The sequence below is a fragment of the Periplaneta americana genome, chromosome 16, assembly GCF_040183065.1.
Source record: "Periplaneta americana isolate PAMFEO1 chromosome 16, P.americana_PAMFEO1_priV1, whole genome shotgun sequence".
NCBI classification, from domain to species: Eukaryota; Metazoa; Arthropoda; class Insecta; order Blattodea; family Blattidae; genus Periplaneta; species Periplaneta americana.
The window spans coordinates 184,952,127-184,977,108 of NC_091132.1; the positions used below are offsets into that span (position 1 = coordinate 184,952,127).

The window sequence follows — 24,982 nt, forward strand, 5'->3', positions numbered from 1 at the left end:
TTAATGACTTTCGTAATAACATTAAGTTCGTTCAGCACGGCAGTAATGTTTAATCAGAGTTGGTATTTAGTAATGTTTCCAGCCATATTCCTCAGTGTCGCCAATCAGTGTTTTTTGATAACCGTAAGTGATGACGAGGAAACTCATCTTTAAATAATCTGTGTAAGTAGTAGATATAGTTTATAAATATAAAAATTGTATTTTGTAATTGTCTGGTACTTTTATTGTTTTTCTTCGTGTATGAAACTATTGCCGTATCAATTTTGAAGTTGGCGACACTAACTTTCCTGGCTACATTTGCATGACAACAGCTCGTGATGGCGGTTCGGTTTGGTTTATAGTTTCAGCTGTGCAAGTTTAGAAATATATCAAATCTACTTAAAAGTAAATATTATATGAAGTAGAATATACAACATTTTAGGACAATTTAGTGCAAGAAGTAAAGGAGAAGAAAAAGAGACAAGAGAGTAGGAAAGAAAAGGGGGGCAAGAACATTTGACAGGTGAGATGACTCTCTCCCCTGGGAGAGAAACAATTATTACGTTATCAGTTAGAACTCCTAACAATTAAATCTCGTGTTTCTTAACAATGTAAACTAAATAATTATCGCAATTTCTAGTTAGTTGCAAAATGAATGTCACATTAAGTCATGTCAACTAGCCTATTATCTTTTATGATGAAAAATTCCAGAAATGAAGTCTAGCTATTACCATTACACAGATTCTTTTAATTTGTAACTTGGAACAAGATGAAATATTACAAGAAATGTTATCCCTTAACATTGTCGCATTGATAGAATTTAATGAAAATTGTACCAAATCGAGTACATTTCTTATAGGACTTTAACAGGAAAACATGTTAACTATTTCAAAATGCAGTGAAAATCGAATTACGTGTTTAAATGGGGCGCCATGTTTGTCTATAGAATTTTACAACCCTAATCAATTTGCAATATTGAAAGTAACACCTGACACGCTTTTGATTACTTTTATGACGATGGTCAACAGTTGTAGTCGTTTTGCTTACAGTTATTCTGGAAGTTGATGCTGATGTTGAAATGTTATGTAGGCCTATACATAGGAAATGGGAAGGGTGCTATCGGCGCTTGCCTGCCGATTCGGAGTTGCGCTCGGACCTGTGTTCGATTCCTGCTTGCGCAGATTACCTGGTTGGATTTTTTCCCAACTGTAGGGTGAATGTCAGGTAATCTACTTATGTCGAATTCTCGGTCTCGTATCGCCGAATATAATATCGCTATCACCGATTTCATCGACACCAAATAAGGTAGTAGTTGATACATAGTCGTTAACTTAAATAAAAAAAAGAACATGAGAAGTTAATTGGAAGATTAAATAAGTTCGTCTCTTTTTATACTGTGATCATATAATCGCATTAAAAGCAAATGCTCCATTTTCAACATAATGTCACCACGATTTTTCATTATTTTAATCGTTTGAGGCATATTTATCAAGTTTTTAATAGCCTATTTACCTTTTTTCGTTGATGATTTGTAGGGCCTTTGTGAAATGCTTTGAGCAATTCGAGAAACACTTGCTTAGCGACATTTTCTTTAAAAGTTGTTGGTAAATTTAAAGATAAGATCGAAAGGTATGATGTCCTTTATGACGTTACTACTTCCGAAAATTTAATTAAAATATTCCATTTTTGTATCTACTTAAGAAGTAAAAGACGAGCTAGTTAATTACTTCACTCAAATGAAACCAAAGTGTTAACCTCTTGGCTAACGAGAAAGACAGATTACGGCACGACATCACATTTAGTCATGATATGGCCGACATTGGACAAGGTTATATATAAATGCACGTTTAACATGAGTTTAATGCCAAGTCCTTTGTTTTTTAGAACTTTGAACATGTAGGCCTATTTATATTAGATAATTGTCATGATGGCCATGTCTGAACCAAGATAACCATGTGACTCCGATTCACGCCGTAGGGGTTACCCTTTGCTACATTAGTGTTTGTTACCTATTGTAAATAAAAGTACATCGCTATACTGGAGAATTAGCACGGTCGCTTTGAACCGTGCCGTTACGTTTACCACCAAATTTAAGTAAATACACAATGTCACCAACATAAGAACATGACGTTGGTGTGTGGCGTAGTTGGCGGGAGGAATTTTTTCTTTCTCTGTCTACCTCCTTCGTTCTGAACATTATTGAGAGATAGCACCACTGTTAGCGACAATGTGTATTTGCGTAAATATTGCGAGTAAATTATGACGAGTGCCTTAGATGAGAGGCTCGGGACAGAAACAGTTTTGCTGTAGCGCATGCGCGAACCTCTCATGCAGTGGGAGCGTGATCCTTACTTGAATTTATTTTTGCGTGTACTTGCAGATTAAATGATTGAGATCCCTTCTTGCTCCGGTTACAGGCCTTGCATTTACGAAGGTTATGTTATGTTATGTTAGGTTAGCTTAGCTTAGGTTAGGTTAGGTTAGGTTAGCTTTGGTTAGGTTAGATTAGCTTTGGTTAGGTTAGGTTAGCTTTGGTTAGGTTAGGTTAGCTTTGGTTAGGTTAGGTTAGCTTTGGTTAGGTTAGCTTGATTTCATTCGTCCATGTAGTAGTTAAAATTATATAATATGACAGTTTTTGATTCGTAATATTGTTAATAAATAATAGGCCTATAATGTAAGCGGTGAATAATTTCATGGTCCCTAAATTTTTTTTCGTAAAAGGCTAGGTATTTTTCTATAGGCGAGAAATAAAACAGCAACGCTGTCATAATTACGTACTTTACGCTTTGGCGAACATTAACCGGAAATTTACTTTCCGTCATTTTAATGGTATTCTGTGAAACACACCTTTTTTCCTGTTAATTTCCTTGTGATAACCTAGTTTATTATCTTATTACATCTTCATGTTCTCTTAATGCATTCAAAAAACCGCCGTTGTACTACATAAAACCTTGAACTTGACTAATGGAGTGAATTATTTAAGAATATAGTCGCGAATTTGACTACCACCATTTCGATTATATTTTGTTTGATGCGGCTCGGTACGGTCCGGTGACTAGTGGCCAGCGAGTAGAGTCGACTATCGATGTTGGTCTGCCGTGCGTATTATCCAGTTGTTCCAAGTACATTATTTTTTTTAGTGAAACTTGGATACTTCCCTGCACTACACACAGGAGAGAAAACGCACTTAAATCATTGAAGCCTATTCACATTCTTCGGCTTCACGACACTTACGCACTAACCTTGTCACATACCTTGTTCTCATGTCATTTAGCTGTCCTTTTGATTTGACTCATCTAACTCATAGAGAAGCGCAAATTAGACGTCAGTCCAGTGTGTGGTGTGGGAAAATATAGAAGATTGGCCCATATAAGTAACTAATATAACATGATAGCTTCTAACCTAGGCTAACTTTCGGAGAGTGAGAGGTCTAGTCTAAAGCATAGTTGGATATGCATACTGTTGCCTCATCACAGACAATGCGAAGTAGTACCAGCACAATCTATTATTCCTAGTACTCTGAGTTGCTAACTGCTTGGAGCGCTGTATCGTGAGAAATGCAAAATATCACCTCAAGCTTCGTGACTGTATGATATTAGACTGTGCTGCTAATACTACTACTGCTGCTGCTTCTGATACTGCTGCTACTACTATGTGAGATGTTTATGTGGACGAATTTATGAAGGAAAGGGACAAAAGGTGATTAGTTGTGCTCAGAATTCTGGTTTTCAGCAATATAAATGAGTCATTGCAAAACAGTACAGCGTTTATTTACGTCAATTGTGGCAGCACTGTACATACCACAGTTCAAAGCTGCCTTTCTGACTAGAATGCACAGTCTATGCTAGTGAGGCTATTGGCCTCGTGTCCATACTCAGGTTCAAATGTCGTTCTCCATGGCTTACAAGCACACTGGATAAGGTAACTTTGTCCACTCTTTACATTATGCTACACTCGCATAGTTCATCACAGTTGAGGGGCAGATTCACTCATAGTAAGGGGGGCAGTCTGGATCATTGGAGCTTCCAGAGACTTGGATCTCACTTCCAAGCGGTGGCCACCAACTCTGCTCTTGCGATTCGTCAGCAAGATTTGCATCTTTGATGACGGAATATCAATAGCGTCAAATGTTTGTGCAGGAGCAGAGTCGGACTGAAGGTGAGGTTCGGAGTTCTCAAAATCACTGCTAATAGTGTTGGGATCAGGGCGAGGTTCAGGGTTATCAGAAGTGGTGCAAACAGTCTTTGAATCAAGATGAGAGTTACCAGAAGCAGTGCAGACACTGTTGGGATCAGGGTGAGGTTCAGAGTTATCAGAAGTTGTGCAATGAGGTTCATAATTATCAGAAGTGGTGCAAACAGTCTTTGAATCAGGTTGAGAGTTACCAGAAGCAGTGGAAACAGTGTTGGGATCAGGGTGAGGTTCAGGATTATCAGAAGCAATGCAAACAGTCTTTGAATCAGGATGAGCATTACCAGAAGCAGTACAAACACTGTTGGGATCAGGGTGAGGTTCAGAATTACCAGAAGCAGTGCAAACACTGTTGGGATCAGGGTGAGGTTCAGAGTTACCAGAAGCAGTGCAAACAGTCTTTGAATCAGGATGAGGTTTAGAGTTTCCAGAGGAAGTGCTGCAAGCAGGGTGAGGTTCTGAGGTCACGTGTGTGGATCGTAATACATCGGTCTGGACCATTGTAGCTTTTAGCACTGATTCTAGAGACATTGCCCTGCAGATTGACTGGTGAAGGGGTGCAGGATCAAGGCCCTTCTTGCGGTGGTGTTGAAGCTGGCACAGTCTCTTCTCTTCCGTGAGGCGCTGTATCTCCTGTTTGAGGCTTGTGATCACCTGGGAGTCGTCATGGCGTGTTGCCTTGCCCTTGCCCCTGCGTTCCGCCTCTTGTAGCCTGTGACACACAAGTTGATATCAGTCTGTGATAAAGCCAGGTTATTTGGTAATTACATACAGTAGAATCTGAGTTATATATAACCCAGTTATGTGTAATATTAGATAGCAATCCTTATACTCCTTATACTGCTTTTTTGTGGCTTGAAAGTAATGTAATTTTCCCTAAGAAGAGAATTTAATTTAGAAACCCATATAGCTTTTATTGATTTTGTGAAAGCTTTTGATAAAGTCCGAAGAGACCTTTTTACAAGATAAAAATATTCCAAATTTGCTATTACAAAATATAATAGAAATCTACACAGACAGCAAAATAAGTGTCAAAATAAATAACTGTATATTATGCAACGAGCCTATAATGATAGTAATTAAGAAGCGAGTATGGATGTTTATGAAATGAGTGCAAGCGAGTTTCATAATATTCATACGAGCGTCTTAATTACCATTATAGGCAAGTTTCATACGACTTTTTATGCTCGACCATATTTCTAACTTGAAATTATTCAGATGTATACATTTTATTTGTATCTGACAAGATCGGAAGTGACCATGTTCTAGATCGTGAATTGTGAGATGTGCGCAGATGCGAAAGTATTGATTTTTTCCGAGGAACAATAATGTCATTGACCTTGACGTAGTCCCGTTAAACTTGATAATATTATAACCTTGATTATTGAATTCGATATTGAAAAACGAGATGATAGATTGAATTTATTTGAATATTATTTACAATTAACACTAATTATTATAGTAACAGAACATAACCTTCTGCGACAGTATTGGATTTCCAGCCTCCGTGACTTATCGCTAATTCTCTTTCGATTGCACATCCGAGAATAATCGATACTTGCAGTTTTATAACGGTACAAAGCTGACTTGTCATTGGCTGAACACCTGTAAGCTGAGTTGTCATTGGCTGAACACCTGTACTTTAATGACATGCATTAAAGGACTGCTACCAGGTATATAATTACTACATTTCGCCATGGTTGAGCATAAAATTAGTTAATAATGGAATTTGACAAGGTTGTCCACTATCACCAACTTTATTTAATATTTATATAAATGAAATTATTTTAAAATGGAACCAAATCTACACATCAGGAATCAAAATAACCAGTGCTCTAACATTAAATACCTTACTCTATGCCGATGATCAAGTCATAATTTCCAATTTAGAGGATAATTCACAAAGAGGATTGTATACATTAAATGAAATATTAAAAGATTTTGGGATGGAAATTTCAGCACAAAAATCAAAAGTAATGGCATTTTTTAGGACAAGACCCAGTCAGAAGTAAGATAATACACAATAACCAATGCCTCGAACAAGTACAAAATTTCAATTACCGGTATCTGGGTTGTGAAATATCTTATCAAAATGAAAAAGATGTGAACAAGAAAATTACCAAATTTACACAAATTCTATGAATAATAAACAATACATTAAAAGCTAAATTAGTACAAAAATCTACAAGAATAAAAATATATAATACACTAGCATTACCCTCCCTTTTATACAGAAGCGAGATTTGGTCATTAAAGAAAAAAGACATGAACAGAATCAAAGCAACGGAAATGAAATTTTTCAGGACAGCAGGATATACTCTTTTAGACCGAAAAAGGAATGAAGAAATTTTAGGACAATTAGAAGTAGAGTCAGTAGAAGAAAAAATCAGCAGATACAAATTCAATTGGCTAGATCATGTAAGAAGAATGGAAAATTCAAGAATCCCAAAAATTATGATGCAATATAAACCTAGAGGACATCGTCGACCAGGAAGACCTTTTAGAAGACTGCTAGATGGGGCCGAAACAGGTCTACAGAGGCCTAATTCGTGAAGGATGATGATGATGATGATAATTAGATAGCAAAGGAGATTGGAAAGAACAAAATAAAAATACTGTAAATAAAGGAAATGACACTAACAGCAATAGACAAATGTTTAAAAAATGGCCCAACATAGATAGCAAAAGATTAAATGATATTTACAGAGCCATGATTGAAGCAAAGATATTATATAATGTTGAGATATGGGGAAATTACTTATCAGAAGTAAATATAGATATAATAAGATCTAAATTTTGTAAGAAATATTTGGGGATCCCATGGAATGCCTCAAATATAGCAGCCAGATTGGAAATGGGGATGGAGGGTAGTAGGGGGACAATATTAGTTAGGAAAATTAAATTTTTGGGTTATATCGTAGAGAAAGAAAGAAATGATATCTTCAAAACATGTTTAAGATACTTACAAACTGAAAACTAAGTCAAATTTGATAAAAGAATTAGAAAATAATGTAAGCAATTCAGGACTAAATTGGTTATGACAAGAAATTTGGGAAATTAATATAAATTTGATAGATGAAATTATAATGAGGAAAAGTAACGAGATAGTGAGACAGGAAATGTTTAGCAATTTAAATAATTTAAAATCATTAATAAATTACAAAGAAATGAAAATCATATGAGGACAAGAAGAATATACAAAAATTAACAACAGGGAAGAAAGGATGGGACTAGCGTGGTGGAGATTGGGAATTTGGAAGCTAAAAATAGAAGAGACGTAGGAAAAGACATATGTCCTTTATGTAATAGAAAAGAAGATGCATTACACATTTTGCTATCTTGTCCAGAAAATGAAAAAACAAGAAAAATTTCTATTCAGGAAGCATTACTAAAACTAAATGTAGAAATAGCATATAGGAGATTGTATGGAACAGTAAATGAAAGAAAATTGAGGGAACTCGGAAAATTTTTTTATATAGTAAAGAAAAAATGGGAATGGAAAACTAAAATATGAACATATGTATATAAGAAATATTGGTGGCCGGGTAGCTCAGCTGGTAGAGCAGCTGACTATGGACTGGAAGGTCTGGGGTTCGATCCCGGGTGGTGACGGGACTTTTTCTCGTTGCCAAACTTTCAGAATGGCCCCGAGGTTCACTCAGCCTCCTATAAAATTGAGTACCTGGTCTTTCCTGGGGGTAAAAGGCAGTCAGAGCGTGGTGCCAACCACACCACCTCATTCTAGTGCCGAGGTCATGGAAACTATGGGGCTCTACCTCCATGCCCCCCAAGTGCCTTCATGGCATGTGACAGGGATACCTTTATATAAGAAATATTAACTAAATGGAAAGAGTTTTTTGTTGATAAATAACTACAATGATTACATGTAGTATTGAGTATATAGTAATAGTTATGAATAGTAAAATGTAGTTAAGGGTGGTTTCCTGGAAAACAGAAATGATACACAAATTGTACATGATTTTGGTGACAATAGATATACATATAACTCGGTTATGTATACACTGCTCCACTTATTTAGTAGAATGCGTTTAATTCTAAAGAAACCAGCAAAACAATACGTGGTCTGTTGTGACGAGAATTCAAACCATCACATACCGGTAAAACATCATGTTACAAATATGTTCACGTCTGAGTACCGTATTTCTGAAAAAGTAAATATTCGTCAATGCCTTGAAAAGAGCGCAAATACTAAGGATATTGCTGGAGAGTTTAAGGTAATATTAATTAATGTATTAATATATTATTGAATTTTATAGATATATGTTGTAGGAAATAAAATTAATCTGTATCAGATTCACTTTTTATAATGAATTAACAGCTCGTAAGTACCCATTCTCATATGATCGACTTTTTTACTGTCCATAATATTCCATGACTTTCATGCTCTAGTCTACCTAAACATGATGCTTGCCGATTACAGAGGACTTGCTCCCCGTGTTATATCTAAATAGGTAAACATTGGCTTTCTCTTATATCGACGAAGCAGTGTAATTCTGGTCTGTATGTAATTATGTACATTGTACATGACCTGACAAAATTACTCCTTTTTGTTGTTTAGTAAACTGTCCAAAGACAGGTCTGAACCTCACAAGTGATACCAAGAAGGCATAACTTATGAGGCAACTAGGCCAGGAGATAATGGAGTAGAGTGGCCAGTTCCTTTCCCCCTCCATTGCTTACATTGCCGACTAGCTACATATTACATTAGTCAGGCTTCAGATGCATACAAACAATATTGTTCTTCCTCTGACACATATTGTCAAGTGAGATGTATTGCCTGATAATAAATGTAATATCAGCCAGAACCTCAATCGGAATGTAATTCTGGTTTGTACGTAATTATGTACATACATTGTACATTAGGGTGGAGTGAAAATGTATAATTTTTCACTTTATTTAGAAATTGAAAACGCTTGGGTGTGCAAAAGTTGTTGTGTTTTATACCTAACATAACCTGAAAATTTTATGAAAATCGTATGCTGTCTTGAGGTGCCACAATGGCAAATATTACCAAAAATTACCTACTTTTATTATTTTTTTATTTTGTTGTATTTTAATAAACTTAGGTACCGGTATTTAAGGTGTTTATACTGATACTGTCATTCCCTAAAAAAAAAATTACATTTCAAATTGAATATTTTGAGATGCCACAAGACCATAAAGTTTTCATTATTTTTCATTCAAATTGGTCTGGTCGAAAAATCTGGTCGCGTTGGCCATCTATGTAGTGAAAGTATATGCATCAGTGTGGTTTGAAATCAAAATGCAATCAGAATCTTGGCATGGACCATGGCACCAGCATATACCTACTGGGAAATCTTAAGATCGTTGTTGATCCTGTGATCGAAAGAAATTCATATTTTGCATACCCGAAAATATCTTGTTAGCTATCCTAACTGATACAAGACAAGCTATATTGAAACTAGCTTTTTCTCGTACACTTAGGACCAGAGACAAACAATGCAGCAAAACGTAAGAAAATTTAAGGTACCCAAGCTGAACTACAATGCTTCGGGCTGCTATGAAATGTCATGAGAGCTATGTCGATACTGAACCATCCCTAACTCAATTGATCTGCCGAGAAGATATCAAGAGCCATATCAACGGTAATGAGGCAATGACATTTCCAAAGTTCTTATGTCATACACAAGCAGTAGAACTGTGTGATCGTTAGTGACTGAGGTCGCTTCAGCAGTTAGTGAACCACAAAGGGACAGATACGTCTGAGCCAGACTGAAATCTAGGACTGTTGTGGTTTAGTCGGAGCGGATTCCTATGTAATTAAATATTATTTTTGCGAGTGATAAAACACAATTAACAAAGTTAAAAATTCCGAACATGAAGTTTCAAGTTTAAAAACCGAATTTTATTTCACATAAAAACACACAGTTTCACAAAAAAAATTATGTAAATACATATTTTCAGGAAATCTGTTATAAACACATAAATCTTGGGAGTTTTTTTACGTAAATAATTTTTTTACAAGAACTTTTAAACATTTTAAAACTAAATCAATTATATCACTCAGAAGTACGTTATCTTTTTTAAGAATTCTTGGTTGCTTCGTGTTTCTAAGCGCTGAGTGGTGTATCCGTGATCCATTTTTGTAATAGTTTCGCCTCAAGTTCTGAGAACTGCTAGGCAGCATATCAGTGTTATTATTAGAGAATAAATTAACATGGACAAGGAGGAGAGATCTTGCAACACATAATTAGGAATGTTTATTGTTGCCGAAGATAATTTCATTCCATGCTTTGTTAGTGAAACACAACAGATAAGAGCTCGGGTATGAACATTATTTAATTTAAACAAATCTCTCGCCTCTCGCTCATGTCTATCAAGTAAGGCAATACTTCTTGTTGTGATTCCCTGTTACCGGGCTTCGTCAATCGATATCCTTCAGGATATATTGAAAAATGGTTGTTTAAAAAACGATTTGGCTTTCATATTAGCAAATCTAAGCTTTTTGTGTGACACCATAAAAAAAACTCGAAACATCCAAAAACCTGTTGTCTGAAACAGGGAGGTGCGTTGCTCAAGTATTGAAGGGTGTGCCTGTAGGTGAAATTGACGGTGTTTGTGTTTGTGCCATTCCTCTCTTTAAATATGCACGTCTGACGTCCTGTGATGTGGAAAGATCGTTTTCACAGTATAAGTCGTTGTTCAGAGATAATCGGCATGCATTTGTGATGGAGAATTTGGAGATGACCTTTGTTGTTCACTGCAATTCTCGGCTAACTACTAGCACTCAAGTGTGGTTGGTGAGTACCTAGTAACATTTTTTTTTTTTCCAAGCTAAGTAAGGTATTTTATCATATTTAAAAGAAATATTTTTATATTTTTAGCAAATATTTTCGTATTTTTTAGCACATAAAAAGTAAATATTTTTAAATTTTTTAGCACATAAAAATCCGCTCCCTACTCATAAGTAACACCAATAAGGCATCACTCTGAGGCAACTATGCCAGGAGATAATTGGGTATGGTGGCCAGTTTCTTTCCCCCTCCAATGCATACATAGCCAATTAGCTACATATTTCACTAATCAGACTTCAGATGCATACAAACAATTATTCTTCCTCTGACACATGTCAAGTGAGATGTACTGCCTGATAATAGATATATGTATCAGCCAGAACCTCAATCAAAGGTAAATCTAGGACGGTCGTGCTTCAATACAACAAAAAAACTGAATATCATATTTAATATAATCAGAGTTAATAGTTCTTTACAGTTTATTTGTTATTCACTTACATTCACATACTACATTTAACTGTCGGGAACCATTTAAATACATAATTTAATCTTTTACTATGCATATTAACACATTTTGCTTTTTTGTGGTTAACCATAAAATCGTGCCTCTACTGATAAGGCAAATGTAAAATTATATATTAAAAATCACACGTTATATGTAAACACAAAAGCTCTCAATTTGTTCGAACACGTGGTCACTACTGTTGCAAGCAGGTAAGTAGGGGTTCACACGAGATAAGTGAAGGGCAGATTACTTCCCAATGGAGGTGGGGAAAGGCAAGCTGCTTGAGAAATAGAGCTAGTGTCTATTCACTTGTCTTGCCTGATTATTTGCCAATTTACTTGCTTATTACTTGCCTTGCCTTGCCTCAAAGTTAGAGCAAGTTAATCCCATGGAGCAACATACTTGTTCATTTGCCTTTTCCCATGTAAACTGGCCTTAAGTGCTAGAAAATTATGTTAAGCATGAAAAAGGAAATTACAGCTGGGTGGAGACATATCAAGTGTTGCAATGTAGCCAGCAAGGAGTGATTTTATCAACAATACTGCCAACCATTGCAGTAGCATCCAAAACATCTATATAGTGGGGTTCATGTTAGATTAGTTCCTAAAAAGCTTATGCCATCTCTCCAATATTGCCAACTGTTATCAAATATCACCGGAGCAGGTAACATTAGAATGCTATATACGGAAATAATAATAATAATAATAATAATAATAATAATAATAATAATAATAATAATAATAATAATAATAACAATAATAATAATAATAATAATAATAATAATAATAATAATAATAATTTATCTGTGATTGATCGAATATTATTAAAATGTATTTTGTTTGACAACATGAACTTTATTGATTTGACTAGAAATTTATGATCTGTATGGTTGTGAAACTTGGACTCTTACTTTGAGAGAGCAACAGAAGCTAAGGGTGTTCGAGAATAAGGTGAACAGGAAGATATTTGGGGCTAAAAGAGATGAAGTTACAGGAGAATGGAGAAAGTTACACAACATAGAATTGCACACATTGTATTCTTCACCTGACATAATTAGGAATATTAAATCCAGACGTTTGAGATGGGCAGGGCATGTAGCACATATGGGCGAATCCAGAGTTTTAGTTGAGAGGCCAGAGGGAAAAAGACCTTTGGAGAGGCCGAAACGTAGATGGGAGGATAATATGAAAATGGATTTGAGGAAGGTGGTATATGATGGTACAGACTGGATTGATCTTGCACAGGATAGGGACCGATGGAGGGCTTATGTGAGGGCGACAATGAACCTCCGGGTTCCTTAAAAGCCATTTGTAAGTAATTAATTAAGGAGATTATGATTCATGAGTCCACACCTATGGAGCAACGGTTAGCGCGTCTGGCCGCGAAACCAGGGTTCGATTCCCGGTCAGGGCAAGTTATCTGGTTGAGGTTTTTTCCGGGGTTTTCCCTCAACCCAATATGAGCAAATGCTGGGTAACTTTCGGTACTGGACCCTGGACTCATTTCACCGGAATTATCACCGTCATCTTATTCAGATGCTAAATAACCTGATATGTTGGTAAAGTGTCGTAAAATAACTTACCAAAATAAAAAAAAATTATGATTCATGAGGCCTACCCTAAACATTTATTTTGTTCCAATACATAAATGATCAGTACTAACTCCGAAAACCGAATACAACTTTAGATATTATTTATTTATTGTATAACTTAGTGATATATATTTTTTAACTACTGCCAGGCTCTTGACTTCCGTCACCCAACCAAGCATTCCCATCTACTGGATGATGTGCCGAAGCTTGTAGTTCTTTCAGACACTACAAAGGCGTTTCCATTGTTGCACCATAGGAGGCGAACTACGTAACACCATATGTTTATGATGATTAATGGAGCAATGATGGATTGCTAGTAGGGGAAATGGAGTACCACGCGAAAATCTACCACCAAAAACCGTCTTTGTCCACCACATATTCCAGTTGAATCCATCAGGGTTCGAACTGGGTTACCAGCTAACGGTGTGGCTGCCTATTAATATTACGAATTACTAATTATTTTCAGATTTCAAATAACACTTGCTACTAACTTTCACTTCATGAACGTTGACAGTTTCTTCAACGGCAAACGAAAGTAACTGCAATTGAAGTATTTGTCGAAATTCGAAACAAAGTTGGCAAAAGGAAATTCAACTTAAGAACTAAAAAATCACTGTAATCCACTAGCATATTTAATAACGGGGGTGGGGGGGGGATGGTCAGATTAGCAACACAAGTACGAACTAAGTTATGTCCGAAACCGAGTCTATGTTTCTTTGTTAGAATTATTGTTTGATCTGTCCTGTCTCTGTCATTTTGTGAAGCGAACTAAAGAGTGAAAGGTGTGCTTTGTAAATATTTTCCATGCGCTGTTCACCTACCATTGGAAATGGGTAGATTCATCAGCAATATTGATCCTGCACCATAGTGGGCAGAGGAAGAGGTCTGCATGTAGTTTCTGTATGACGAGGGGCTGCTGGGAACGCGGTCTTATGTCCGGAATGTAAATCCACCCTTCACCCTGTAACACATATTCCAGCGACTTTGGGAAAAACTTTCAATGAATGGAGGGCACGAGCTTTTCATTTCAAAGATATAGCAATACACATATTATGCAGGCTAAAATATAGTATACCGGTATTAAAGAGCGCTTGGTAAGTAGAACCAAGGACCTGGGTTCGATCCCCGGCGCTGGAGCGAATTTTTCTCCTCAAATATTAAAATATAGTATGTTATCATATTGCCTAACATGTCTACAATCAGTTTGTGTGCAGGAAATATATTTTTGACTTTCTGTGATATTATGAAATTCTTTTGTGACGTCTCCAGAGCACTGTAAAAGTTGTAATAAACAGTTGCAGTAAACAAGATATAACCGAGAATTGTGTCCAGTAAAAAGTACATATTCAAACATGGAACAGTTTTCAATCAGTTGTCAAACCATTACAAAGTCGCTGCAGAAACAAACTTTATACAAAAGGGATGAAGTGTGCAAAATATGTAATATCTAACTGAAACATTGTAGAAAATAAAAATTTCATCCATCATCCTCCCTTATGAAAGTTCTGTTTCTCACTACAGTAAATTTTTAAACTGATATTTCTTTTATTGAATACCATTTTCGGACACCTTGTATATATAAATGTTTCTTAGCCTCTTAGACTAGAGCATAGTTGAGGATTAGTTACATTGTGTCTCCAATTATGAGCCAAATTTAATATTATAAACAGCAGGAATGACCATTTTGTCCACAAGCTTCTCTTGTTCACGCAAGTAAGAAAGTCTGATTACCTGGTTAAGTTTTACCGAGATTTTCCCCAACCATAAGGCAAATGTCGATAACCGATTGCGAATCCTTGGTTTTTTGTCGTCAAATATTATCTTGCTATCACCAATTCCATTGACGCTAAAGAACATAGTAGCTGATACAACATTGTTAAATAGGTAATTAAAGAGAAACAGCTTTCTCTTCACTTCGTCGTAATGTCCATGTTTCTGCTCTATACAGTGCCGCACTCCACACAAAGCACTTCACTAGTCTCTTCCTTAGTTCTTTTTCCAGAGGTCCGCAGATGCTCCTTTTTCTATTAAACGCTTCCTTGACCATTGCTATCCTCCTGTTGACTTCCTGGTAGCAGCTCATGTTACTGCTTACACCTCAAGTATTTGAAGCTGTCCACTTGCTCTACTGTCTCATTGAGTAATCGCACGTTTATCTTCTTTGTTTTTCTTCCGATAACCATGGTCTTTATCTTCATCCCATACTGCTCACAGCTGTCATTTACCTCCAGTAGCATATCCCTTAGTATCATCTCCTCTTCTGCTAACAATGCCATATCATCAGCAAATCTTATGCACTTTATTCTTCTTCCTCCTACTATCACTCCTCCCATGTTCTGAAAACAGTTCTACACTAAATCCTCCAAGTAGATGTTGAACAGGGTAGAGGATAAAGGGTATCCTTGTCGTACTCTTCTTCCTATTTCACTTCCTTCTGATATTTATTCTCCTATCCTGATTTTGACTCGTAATAATACTTTAAAATTATATTTCAGTTGTGATAAAATGGCGATTTCTTGTTATACCTTGGAATCTGCACTTTTCACACACCTAAAACAGGACACCTCTAATTACAATCAATTTAAAAATTCATTGTTTCAAAGTATGAGAAATTCCTTAAAATATTAATTTGCCCTTTATTATGAATATCGGCAATGGTTTTCATTTCTCATTGCTGCAATTTACTTCTTTGTAGTGAACATATTCACAAAATTGTTCAGCATAAGTAACTGAACGAACTTTCGAAGAACCAGAACTTTAGGATTCATGCAAGAGAGTAGTGCCTAACAGAATTAAGTTACAGCAAACTAAATCTAATTTCGAAACTGATTATAATTATATTTATAAATTATTGTATTTAAAATTGCATGGAGAATGCAGTGGTTAATAATGAGCACACCTCGCATTTTAGGTTTAATGCCTATTTTTTCTGAAGGAATAAATAAAAACCAATGATGTAGGTACCGGTATACATTTCATGAAGTTATACCACATGGCAGAGTTTAACTGTGCCTAAAAATGCTTATTTTATCCATTAGTATCAGTTTTATGTTTTTTGAGCCTAAAATTACCCAAATTAAATATTTCCGGAGATCTTTTAATTTCCCTGAAAAATACGAAGTTAAGTTGTAATCTCAGAATTTTTTTTCATCATCATCATCCATTTGAAGCACTAGACCCAGTGGTCTGTTGCTGTCTCAATAGTCTCATGCCATCTTTTTAATGGTCTTCCAACAGATTGTTGTCCAGAAGGACGGCAGTGTTGCACTGCCTTTGGCCATCTTTCTGTTGCCATTCTCTCGACATGCTGTTTCCAATTAACTCTGTAGATTTGAAGAAAATGTAATATAGGTTGGACGTTCAATTCTCCCAAAATTTCTCAGAGGCTATATAAGGTGGCAGTTCCACCACTGGACTTACCTGGCGATAATCTTGTAAACTATTCTGGGGAAATGCAATTACAGTGAAGTCTCAGATGGTAGTTGGATGGATAAAACTGATGACGACATAGGCGTGTTACGGACAACAAAAAAGAATTCGTGGAAGAAAAAAGGTTTAATGAATTTCGGAACTTGGAATGTAAGAGGTATTATTATTATTTTTTTTTAATTTATGAAATTATTTGGATTCTTGTGAATGGTTTCCACTTGGGTATCGTCAAACTTTTGCTAAAAGTAAAAAACTATTTCAACGTTATTCAGACTAAAAAAATCGTTGGTATAGACTAGGAATCGAACCCGCTTTCTTCTACACAATACACAGAAGACTTAGCGTCTGAACCATTGAGACGACACGGAAGTTTTCATTTCTGAGTGGAGTGTCGATCTAGTCCTGAAGATTCAAATGTCGATTTAACTATACGATTTATGTATATATTTATCAGTTATTTATGTCATATTACCATATCTTTTTTGCAGTTTTTGAAGTGCATTTCAGAACTATGCTAGCAACAAACCAAATAGCCTGAATTTAAGTAACTCAAATATTTATTAGAGACTTAAGAATATTCCGTTGTCTCATTCTTTTTTTGGAGAACTGTACATTTCGGTTCCGACTCATTCATTGTATTATTGCCATTACTGACCTTCCAATTGTTATTTTTCCGACCCAGTCAAGAGGTTTGGAGACAAAATGATTGATATTATGTGGTATTACACATTTTTAAGAGCCTAAAATAGTATTTTTAGAACCTATTTTACAGTTTTTAAAGTTTTATAGGTACCTAAATCTACATTTTTAGAGCCTAAAATCCGAGGTCTAATAATGAGTTTCTACAACGCCATTCCATCAGGACTAGTGGGGTTGGCTGAGTTGGAACTCATCTGTTTGATTTCCAGTACATTAAACACCTGTAGGGTTCTTTGCTTTATATAATACTCAGTCTAAACACAACACCTTACCTGATCCAAACAGGGATTGAAGCGTCATTCCTGTTTATGTACAGTAAAACCTCTGTTATCCGTGGTAAAGAAGGGGGTAGGCTGAACGGTTAATCGAAAAAATCGGATAATCCGTACCATAAAAGATTTTCGTAAATTTAGTGAATAATATTTACACTTTCGTAATTTCATCTATGGTCTTGTATTCAACATGCTAGGTAGTGGATCAGAGATTCGCTGATTTAAGTCTAGTTGTTAACAAGTTTTTAAGGGGCAAGGAAACTCCTTGTATTGTCTGTCTGTGGAAAAATAGGAACAGAGGCGGCTCGTGTTGTAGATTTACATAGTTTATACAATTTATCCTTGATTTTTATTAAATTACTCACAGTTGTCACTCCAATCTCGTATTCTGAGATGAGCCACAGTTTCTCGTTCCCCAAACCACTTAGTTATTTGTACTTTTTTATACTTAGAATAACACGATTTCTTTTAATATTCGCGGAAGACATTTTATATAGACGTTACACAGTGCGACAACTCAAACAGTAGATCATACTGTGTAAGGGTAAAGTTTTGTAATAACTCTCTGTAGAAAAAAATAACGTGCTAATATAATGTATGATAGAGAACTTCATATATTTATGTAGCAAAAAAAAAAAAAAAAAAAAAAAAAAAAAAAAAAAAAAAAACGAAAAACGACCTCTCAACTTCACACGAAGTAACTAGAGCGTATTTCAGATGAGGAACGATACTCGGAACAATCTCCTCAGAGAACTGCACACACCTTTTAAGTATTTTGCATAGAGTGGAAAAAGTTGTGTGTCCTGGGTTCCTTTTCAATACATCATTAAATCTTACTGAAACACACTCACCGATTACTCCCTCGCTGGTTAACAACACTGATACAAATTCTGATGCGTTTTGAGATCAAGAAAGAGAAATGTTTGAAACGAGTCATTGTTGGCGGCATCGAACTCGTACTATTTACCTCAATAGCGTTCAAATTATTTTTCCTTCCTTGCTACAGTATTGGATAATCTATACTAATAATAAATTTGTAGCCGAAATTTTTCTGGTAATTTTCGCTTTTCAAAAAATAATTGGTCCTAACATGTATAATTAACCATCCTGAAACCGAAAATAGCTTTTTTAAAATTCTTGTTTGTATGTCTGTCTGTCTGTCTGGATGTTTGTTACCTTTTCACACGATAATGGCTGAACAGATTTCGATGAAAATTGAAATATAAATTAAGTTCGTTGTAACTTAGATTTTAGGCTATGTGGTATTCAAAATACTTTATTTAAAGGGGCCTGAATTAAATAAATCGAAATACCTCGCTTATTATTGCTTTTTGTGAAAAAAGTTACATAACAAAAGTTTCTTTAAAAATGATTTCCGATAAGTTTTATTCTATGCAAAATTTTGATAGGACTGATATTTAAGGATATACAAGACTTTTAAAATAACAATACATTTTCACTGCTGCCTCAGATTATAGTGTTGTTGTTCCTGCAATAACTCCTATGTGCAAAATATAAAATTTTTGAGTAGGAACAAAAAACACATTTATTCATTCCATGGCAATGGTACATAGGAGATCGTGAATTCTTACATTTTCGAAAGAAAGAAGTATAATTACATACCACTATATATGCTGTATCACTATTTAAGTTATTTGAAGGGTTCAGAACCATAGTGGGCCAAGCGTCATTTACTGAAGACGTAGAAAACAAGGGTTAAAATTAAGTTATTACCATAATTCAATGGAAACATATAGCAAGTAATATAAAGTATACACAATAAATCTAAATGATGTCAATCTTCATTAAACTATGGTTGTATGTAATAACAATTAAGAAACATGTTAAAGAAATATTGTCATTGCACCAAATGAGTGTCTCTGGACCAAAATGATCGCATTTTAATTATTTAAATACAATTTAAATTAAGTAACATATTAAACGATTTATCCTTCTATCAAACACGAATGTTCCCTGGATCAAACGTCCTATTTTAATTATCTAATTACTTTATATTTATTTCTAACAGGTGCAGCGGAGCGCACGGGTACAGCTAGTTATTATTATTATTATCATTATTATTATTATATATTCTGCAATAATGTTAAAATATGTAAAATTATGTAGTATGGTTTGAAATATGTAAAAAAATGTAAAATAAAATTTATGGACAATATTTCTATATGTGTCTCTCATCAACATTTGTCTTCTATTCGTACATAAATATGTAGCATTAAAATATGTAATTACATAAAATCCGGGATCTACCCAATGAGCTACTGCAACGTCTGTGACAATGAGGCAGCAACACATTATTCTAAGAGGTTAGATCCATTTTCCCACAGAAACGCTCACATGTAAACCCTGCTGGAAACGAAGTGAGTCGAAGTTGGAGATAGACAACTTTTTCAAGTGCAGGGCAACAGCAATTTTTTTTTTATCCTAAGCTGTACATATCTCACAATGTGATGGGCAGAGTGTACTCAGCATGTGCATGCACTTACTGTACTCACCTTCTGCTGAGCTGGCTCAGTTTGTCCTTCAGTGTCTTGGTCTGCTGCTGCCATTGCTTGGCCTCAACTGCAAAGCGGTCCTTCAGCTGTGTCAGCCTCTTGCGCTGCTCTGTCTCCACCTCTCTGTTGGGAGCGGGGAAGGGCAAAGTCAGGAAAGAGTGCGTGCGCATCAGACAGCCTCGCCACACTAAGCAACCCCATAGAACTTACATGGGCTGTCGCCCTGTTTTATTTTAGAACCTCTTATAGTCTTGAAATCTTTGTTGCATTGATTGCCCCACAAGTACAGACTTGTTACTCTGCTCCTTTGTGAATTCTGTGTAATACTAGAGAAAAAAATTTGACACGTGTATAGGAATTATACAAATGGTCCAGAAAGTGTGAATTTGCATAGGCTGTGTTGATTTAATTCTCCTGTCGTAAAGAACAAAGGAGCAGTTATGGGTGGGGCATACAATGAACCAAATTAAAAGGTTACCCAGCACAAGGAAAAGGAGCGAGAGAGAGAAAGAAAGAAAGAGAAGTGAAATATCTTGTGGATAAAGTTGGTGTCGGGAAGTTTCTCTTAAGAGTATTGCTGTTCTCTGAATCATTCTTCCATTACTGGTGTGAGAGCAATGGGAAATTACCGCATCTTCCACAAGAGACCAAACCAACTGGAAGAGATTCATTTAATAAATATTTCACGAAGAAAATAACAACAGAAATTCTGACACCAATGTCAGAGTATATTTTGAGTTCGACAATAAGAAGAGAGAATTACTCAAAATAAGGAAATCGCATTAGATGTTGAAATAAGCCAAAAGCAGTGAGCATGCAAGTGAAAGTGGAATGTGGATGACAGGTTCATGCTAAGCTGCAGGTATCACTCTATACATGCAGCTAGCATTCTGTTGCCAAGACAAGCAGTCATGTATGACCTTCCGCGCCAGAAGGTAACACAGATACCTCGAGCCTCAGATGCCTCAACAATTGCGTTAAGGACCGGGACCTCACTGCTATTGTGCAGGAATTCTCAGAAACGGTATTTCTTGAAATACACCGCGTCCCAAAAGTCATAGTGGAGTTTCAGAACTGTTATACTTGATTTTTTTAAATTTTTTAAACAGTCTGCATGCTCCATTACTGTGGAGTAATACTACATGCATAGGTTTACCTTAAACTATGTTCATATAATTACTTTATATTGTTCTAAGAGTTACTTTATAGGCAATATAGATGGATGAATTTTGTACTTTTCTTTCATTGTAATTTGTCAAACTGTATATTGTTAGTCAATTTGATCACGTTCTTATGGTATTTGTGCACTAGTTTGTCTTTATTCACTGGCCAGTTTTCAGTCTTTAGAACTGCCGCTTTCAGAATGTCTCTTTCTCTCTAAAGTAATTTACAATTGTATAACAAATGATCTATCGTTTGTTCGTCAATGTTGCATGAATATAATGGGTTATCTATAATTTTATATTTATGTAGATAAGATTTTATATTTCCGTATCCTGTTATTATAGTTGTGAAGTTTGGGGTTATGTTAAGTTTCAGTTTTAACCGATCGTTTATATTTGGGAAGAAAGATTTTGTGATTTGTCCTTTTGCTGTGTTGTCCCACTCGTTTTGCCACTTCACTAAACTGAGAGTGTGTATTTCACCTTTCACTGCACTTTTTGGTGTCTTGCTGTAGCTCTCTGGAATATCCTGGGAGCGTGCTGCCTCCTTCGCAAGTTGATCTGCTAATTCATTCCCCTCGTGTCCAGCGTGGGCCTTAATCCAGTTGAATTCTATTTGCCACTTCTTCCTCTCCGCTTCCTTCACTTCTCTTCTGATTTCTTCTATAAGATGCGTATGATTTGTTTGGTTTCTAAGGGAGTCTAATGTTATCCTGCTGTCTGTAAATATTGAAATTGTTTGCTGTTGACTTTTCAGGGTCTGTACATGTTGAATAGCTTTTAATATGGCTAGTTGTTCAGCCTGATTGTTTGAACATTTACCATTCAGCCTGCATTTTAGCGCTTCTTCCAGGTTGCTCTCTTTGAATATAGCTATTTGAGTGAAAAATAACAAACACATGAAACAGATGTCAAAAGGCTAACTAGCCAAGTTTTACTGAGGTTGGTATTAAAAATAAGACAGGCAGGAATCGAACAAATGCAATAATATCCATTCTGTTGTAAAATTGTACCCAAGTTATATGTTCAGAGAAAAGGGTAATATGTTTTCAGTCGAAAAATTTGAATCTGTGGCATGTGTACCATTGTGTGTTTAGTGAAGAACCACCACACAAAAATAACATTCGTCGTTGGAATAGACATTTGAAGAAGACAGGAAGTTTACTGGAAGTGTTCTGGAAGTCAAACCACTAATGATGAGTTAGTTGAAGCCATTCAAACAAATGTTATATGCACTCCATAGAAGTCAGTGTAAATGCGCTCAACGATAAATTAAGACTTCCAAAAACAACTGTTCATAGAGTTCTGAAAAAATTACTAGGTCTTATTCCTTATGAACTTCAATTGTTGCATGCAATCTGGCCAGATGATAATCGCAAAAGATACTGTTTGCAGTACCCCAATTAGATGACAATATGATCTTTCAGCAAGATGGCGCTCCTCCACACTATGCCAACACTTGCTAAAGACTTCCTTGATGAGACATATTTCAACGGTGCTGGCGTGGGAAGGACAAATGGAAGCAATGGACCCCACGCTCTCCGGACTTGACTCGTTTGGATTTTTATTTTTCGGGTATGTGAAGCACTCCATTTACAGTGTTCGTGTTAATAACATTTTTAACACTTGAAACTGGATGTTCTTGAATCTGTGACTCCTAATGTTCTTCATAAAATGTGGTAGAAAGTGGAAGACCTTTAGAGATTTTCAGAGTCACCAATGTATTCCACTTAGAACTGCGATAAACATGTGGGGAAAACTATTTGAGATTTTTTAAAAATTCAATTAATATTTAATATATGTATCACGTTCCACTTAATAGCTATAATCTTCCGAAACCCCACCATGACTTCTGGGAGACAGTGTGCATCAGAGTGCATTGCAGCACATTTCTGTATTGTATTGCAAAGTCTCGAGATTTGTGATTCAGTTTCTCATCGATATGTGAGTTCATCATCAGAAAGATCTTATTTCAGTAAGCCTTAATAGCTTTAAGAAATGGATGCAACGAGCTCACATCCAGACAAACTCAAAAAAAGTTTTCAATGGATTGTTATCACAGTTGTTCGAACTGCAGCGAAGTAACCTGCATTCTTTGGCTGCACAGTGATGTACCATCATATATAATAAAATTAACACAAAACAAAACAACTGATAGATCACAACAATAATATGTACATAGACATGTATAACAATGTTACCTATTGCTACTTGAGAGTTTCGTTCGAAACGTGCCATAGAAATGTACAAAAAGTAGAAATGTACAAAAACATACATTTGTGTTGTACACAGAGAAGTATAAAACTACAAGAAAAGTTAAAAAAAAAAGTTGGAACCAGCCTGTATACATGCAATCGTGCGTTAAAAGCAGAAATCAGTTCATCAACACACAGGTCCAAGCAACACACAGGGCAGAGGGTAAAGAAACGTCAGAAGGGACTTTTCTTTGGAAAATTTCTGATCTAATAAGTAACTATTAAAACACAGCATTTCAAAGACTGAATCTACCTCCGTCTTGAGGCAGAGAGGAGAAAATTCCATTTCCTATTTGTCGAGATCATTGCTGTCGTTTTTCGTCATCATAATCATCATCATCATAGTCATTGGCTGCGTTCAGCCGGGACAGCGCTGAAATAGCGACAGCACTGAACGCCTTGCTGGCCGACCGCTGAAATAGCGGGTGCCATTTTTCGTAGCAAAATTTTTTTCGCTGCAAGCCTGCTGCTAGCCAGCGAAAGTGGAGGGGGTAAGCAACAACCAATGGTATCATATATTCCAGAGTAGACGGAACAATAGCAGCGTGTTTCTTTGTAAACACAGCGGACATTTTGCAATATGGTAGTTCAGGACCTCAGAGCTGCTGTAACTCAGCAAAAATGAATAGCTGAATTAGCGCTGTCTCGGCTGAACACAGCCATTTATATTTTAGGTTACTTGATCTATGGCTTCACTCCATCTTTCGACAGTCTTTCTAGACATATCTTCTGGTTACATTTTAGAATTCGTTTTTGAATCTCATTTTGTTCCTTCTTTTTTGTAGTATTTATTTTCTTGGTTTGGTAATTTCGTAAAAAAATTGTTAAATTGCTTCAAATTTCAATTTGTCTCATATTGCCTCATTCCAAAGCATAAAATCTTCATGTTTACTTATGAATGTAATGCCTTCTGCTTGAAGTCATTCTTTTGTCTTAATTGTAGAGATCTCAATATTATAGTAATCACTTTTGCAAGTGTCCAGTAAGAATCATTGTAGTGCAGTAATTCCGTCCAGTTTGGGTGAAATACCATCCAATAAAGGTTATGGTAGCATTTTTACAATTAAACTTGCTGTTCTTTGACTAACAGCAAATTGACAAGACATCAGCAAGTGCTTTCAAGATTCAATTTAGCATTTCCATATCTATCTTAGTCTAACCATTTTTATTTTATTTTATTTTATTTTTTCAGATTTGTAATTTAAAATAAATGAAGAAAATTACATGAATTCTTCATATCTGTATCAGTTTTTCTTAGTTCGTTGAAAAGATTAGTAGTCATCTATCGTAATTTCTGCATTTGGAAAAAAAACACAAAGAATTTTATGTCAGCTGCCATAACACAGTACCTGTTGCATTCATCCTTTCCAGTTATATGTTTTTTTTACACTTCATCGTTAGATCAGCTCCGTTATTGTTCCTCAGGTTTCTTGATAATTCGTTGCTCTGATGATTTTGTTATTTACATCGTTATCATAATCAAATTTTATATCACATCCCAAATAATGAAAGTATTTCACTTGTATTAGTTTGGTTTTAGCAATTATTTTATCTTTTCTGCTCTGTGTTTTACAGTGCAGATACTTCGGGTTTTTCAGAGGCTGTAGTT

At 35.7% G+C, this 24,982-nt stretch overlaps 1 protein-coding gene across 1 annotated transcript in view; it reads right to left on the reverse strand.

Annotated features, from left to right (window-relative positions):
• Nucleotides 1–3,724: 3,724 nt before the first annotated feature.
• Nucleotides 3,725–24,982, reverse strand: part of LOC138692229 (protein FAM184A) — a 136,776-nt gene continuing 115,518 nt past the window's right edge. The window contains exons 12-13 of the mRNA XM_069815360.1: nt 19,956–20,078; nt 3,725–4,882 (exon numbers count right to left, since the gene is read on the reverse strand). Of these exons, the coding sequence (XP_069671461.1) occupies nt 3,946–4,882; nt 19,956–20,078 (1,060 nt within the window). The 3' untranslated portion in view covers nt 3,725–3,945. The remainder of the gene's footprint in view (nt 4,883–19,955; nt 20,079–24,982) is intronic.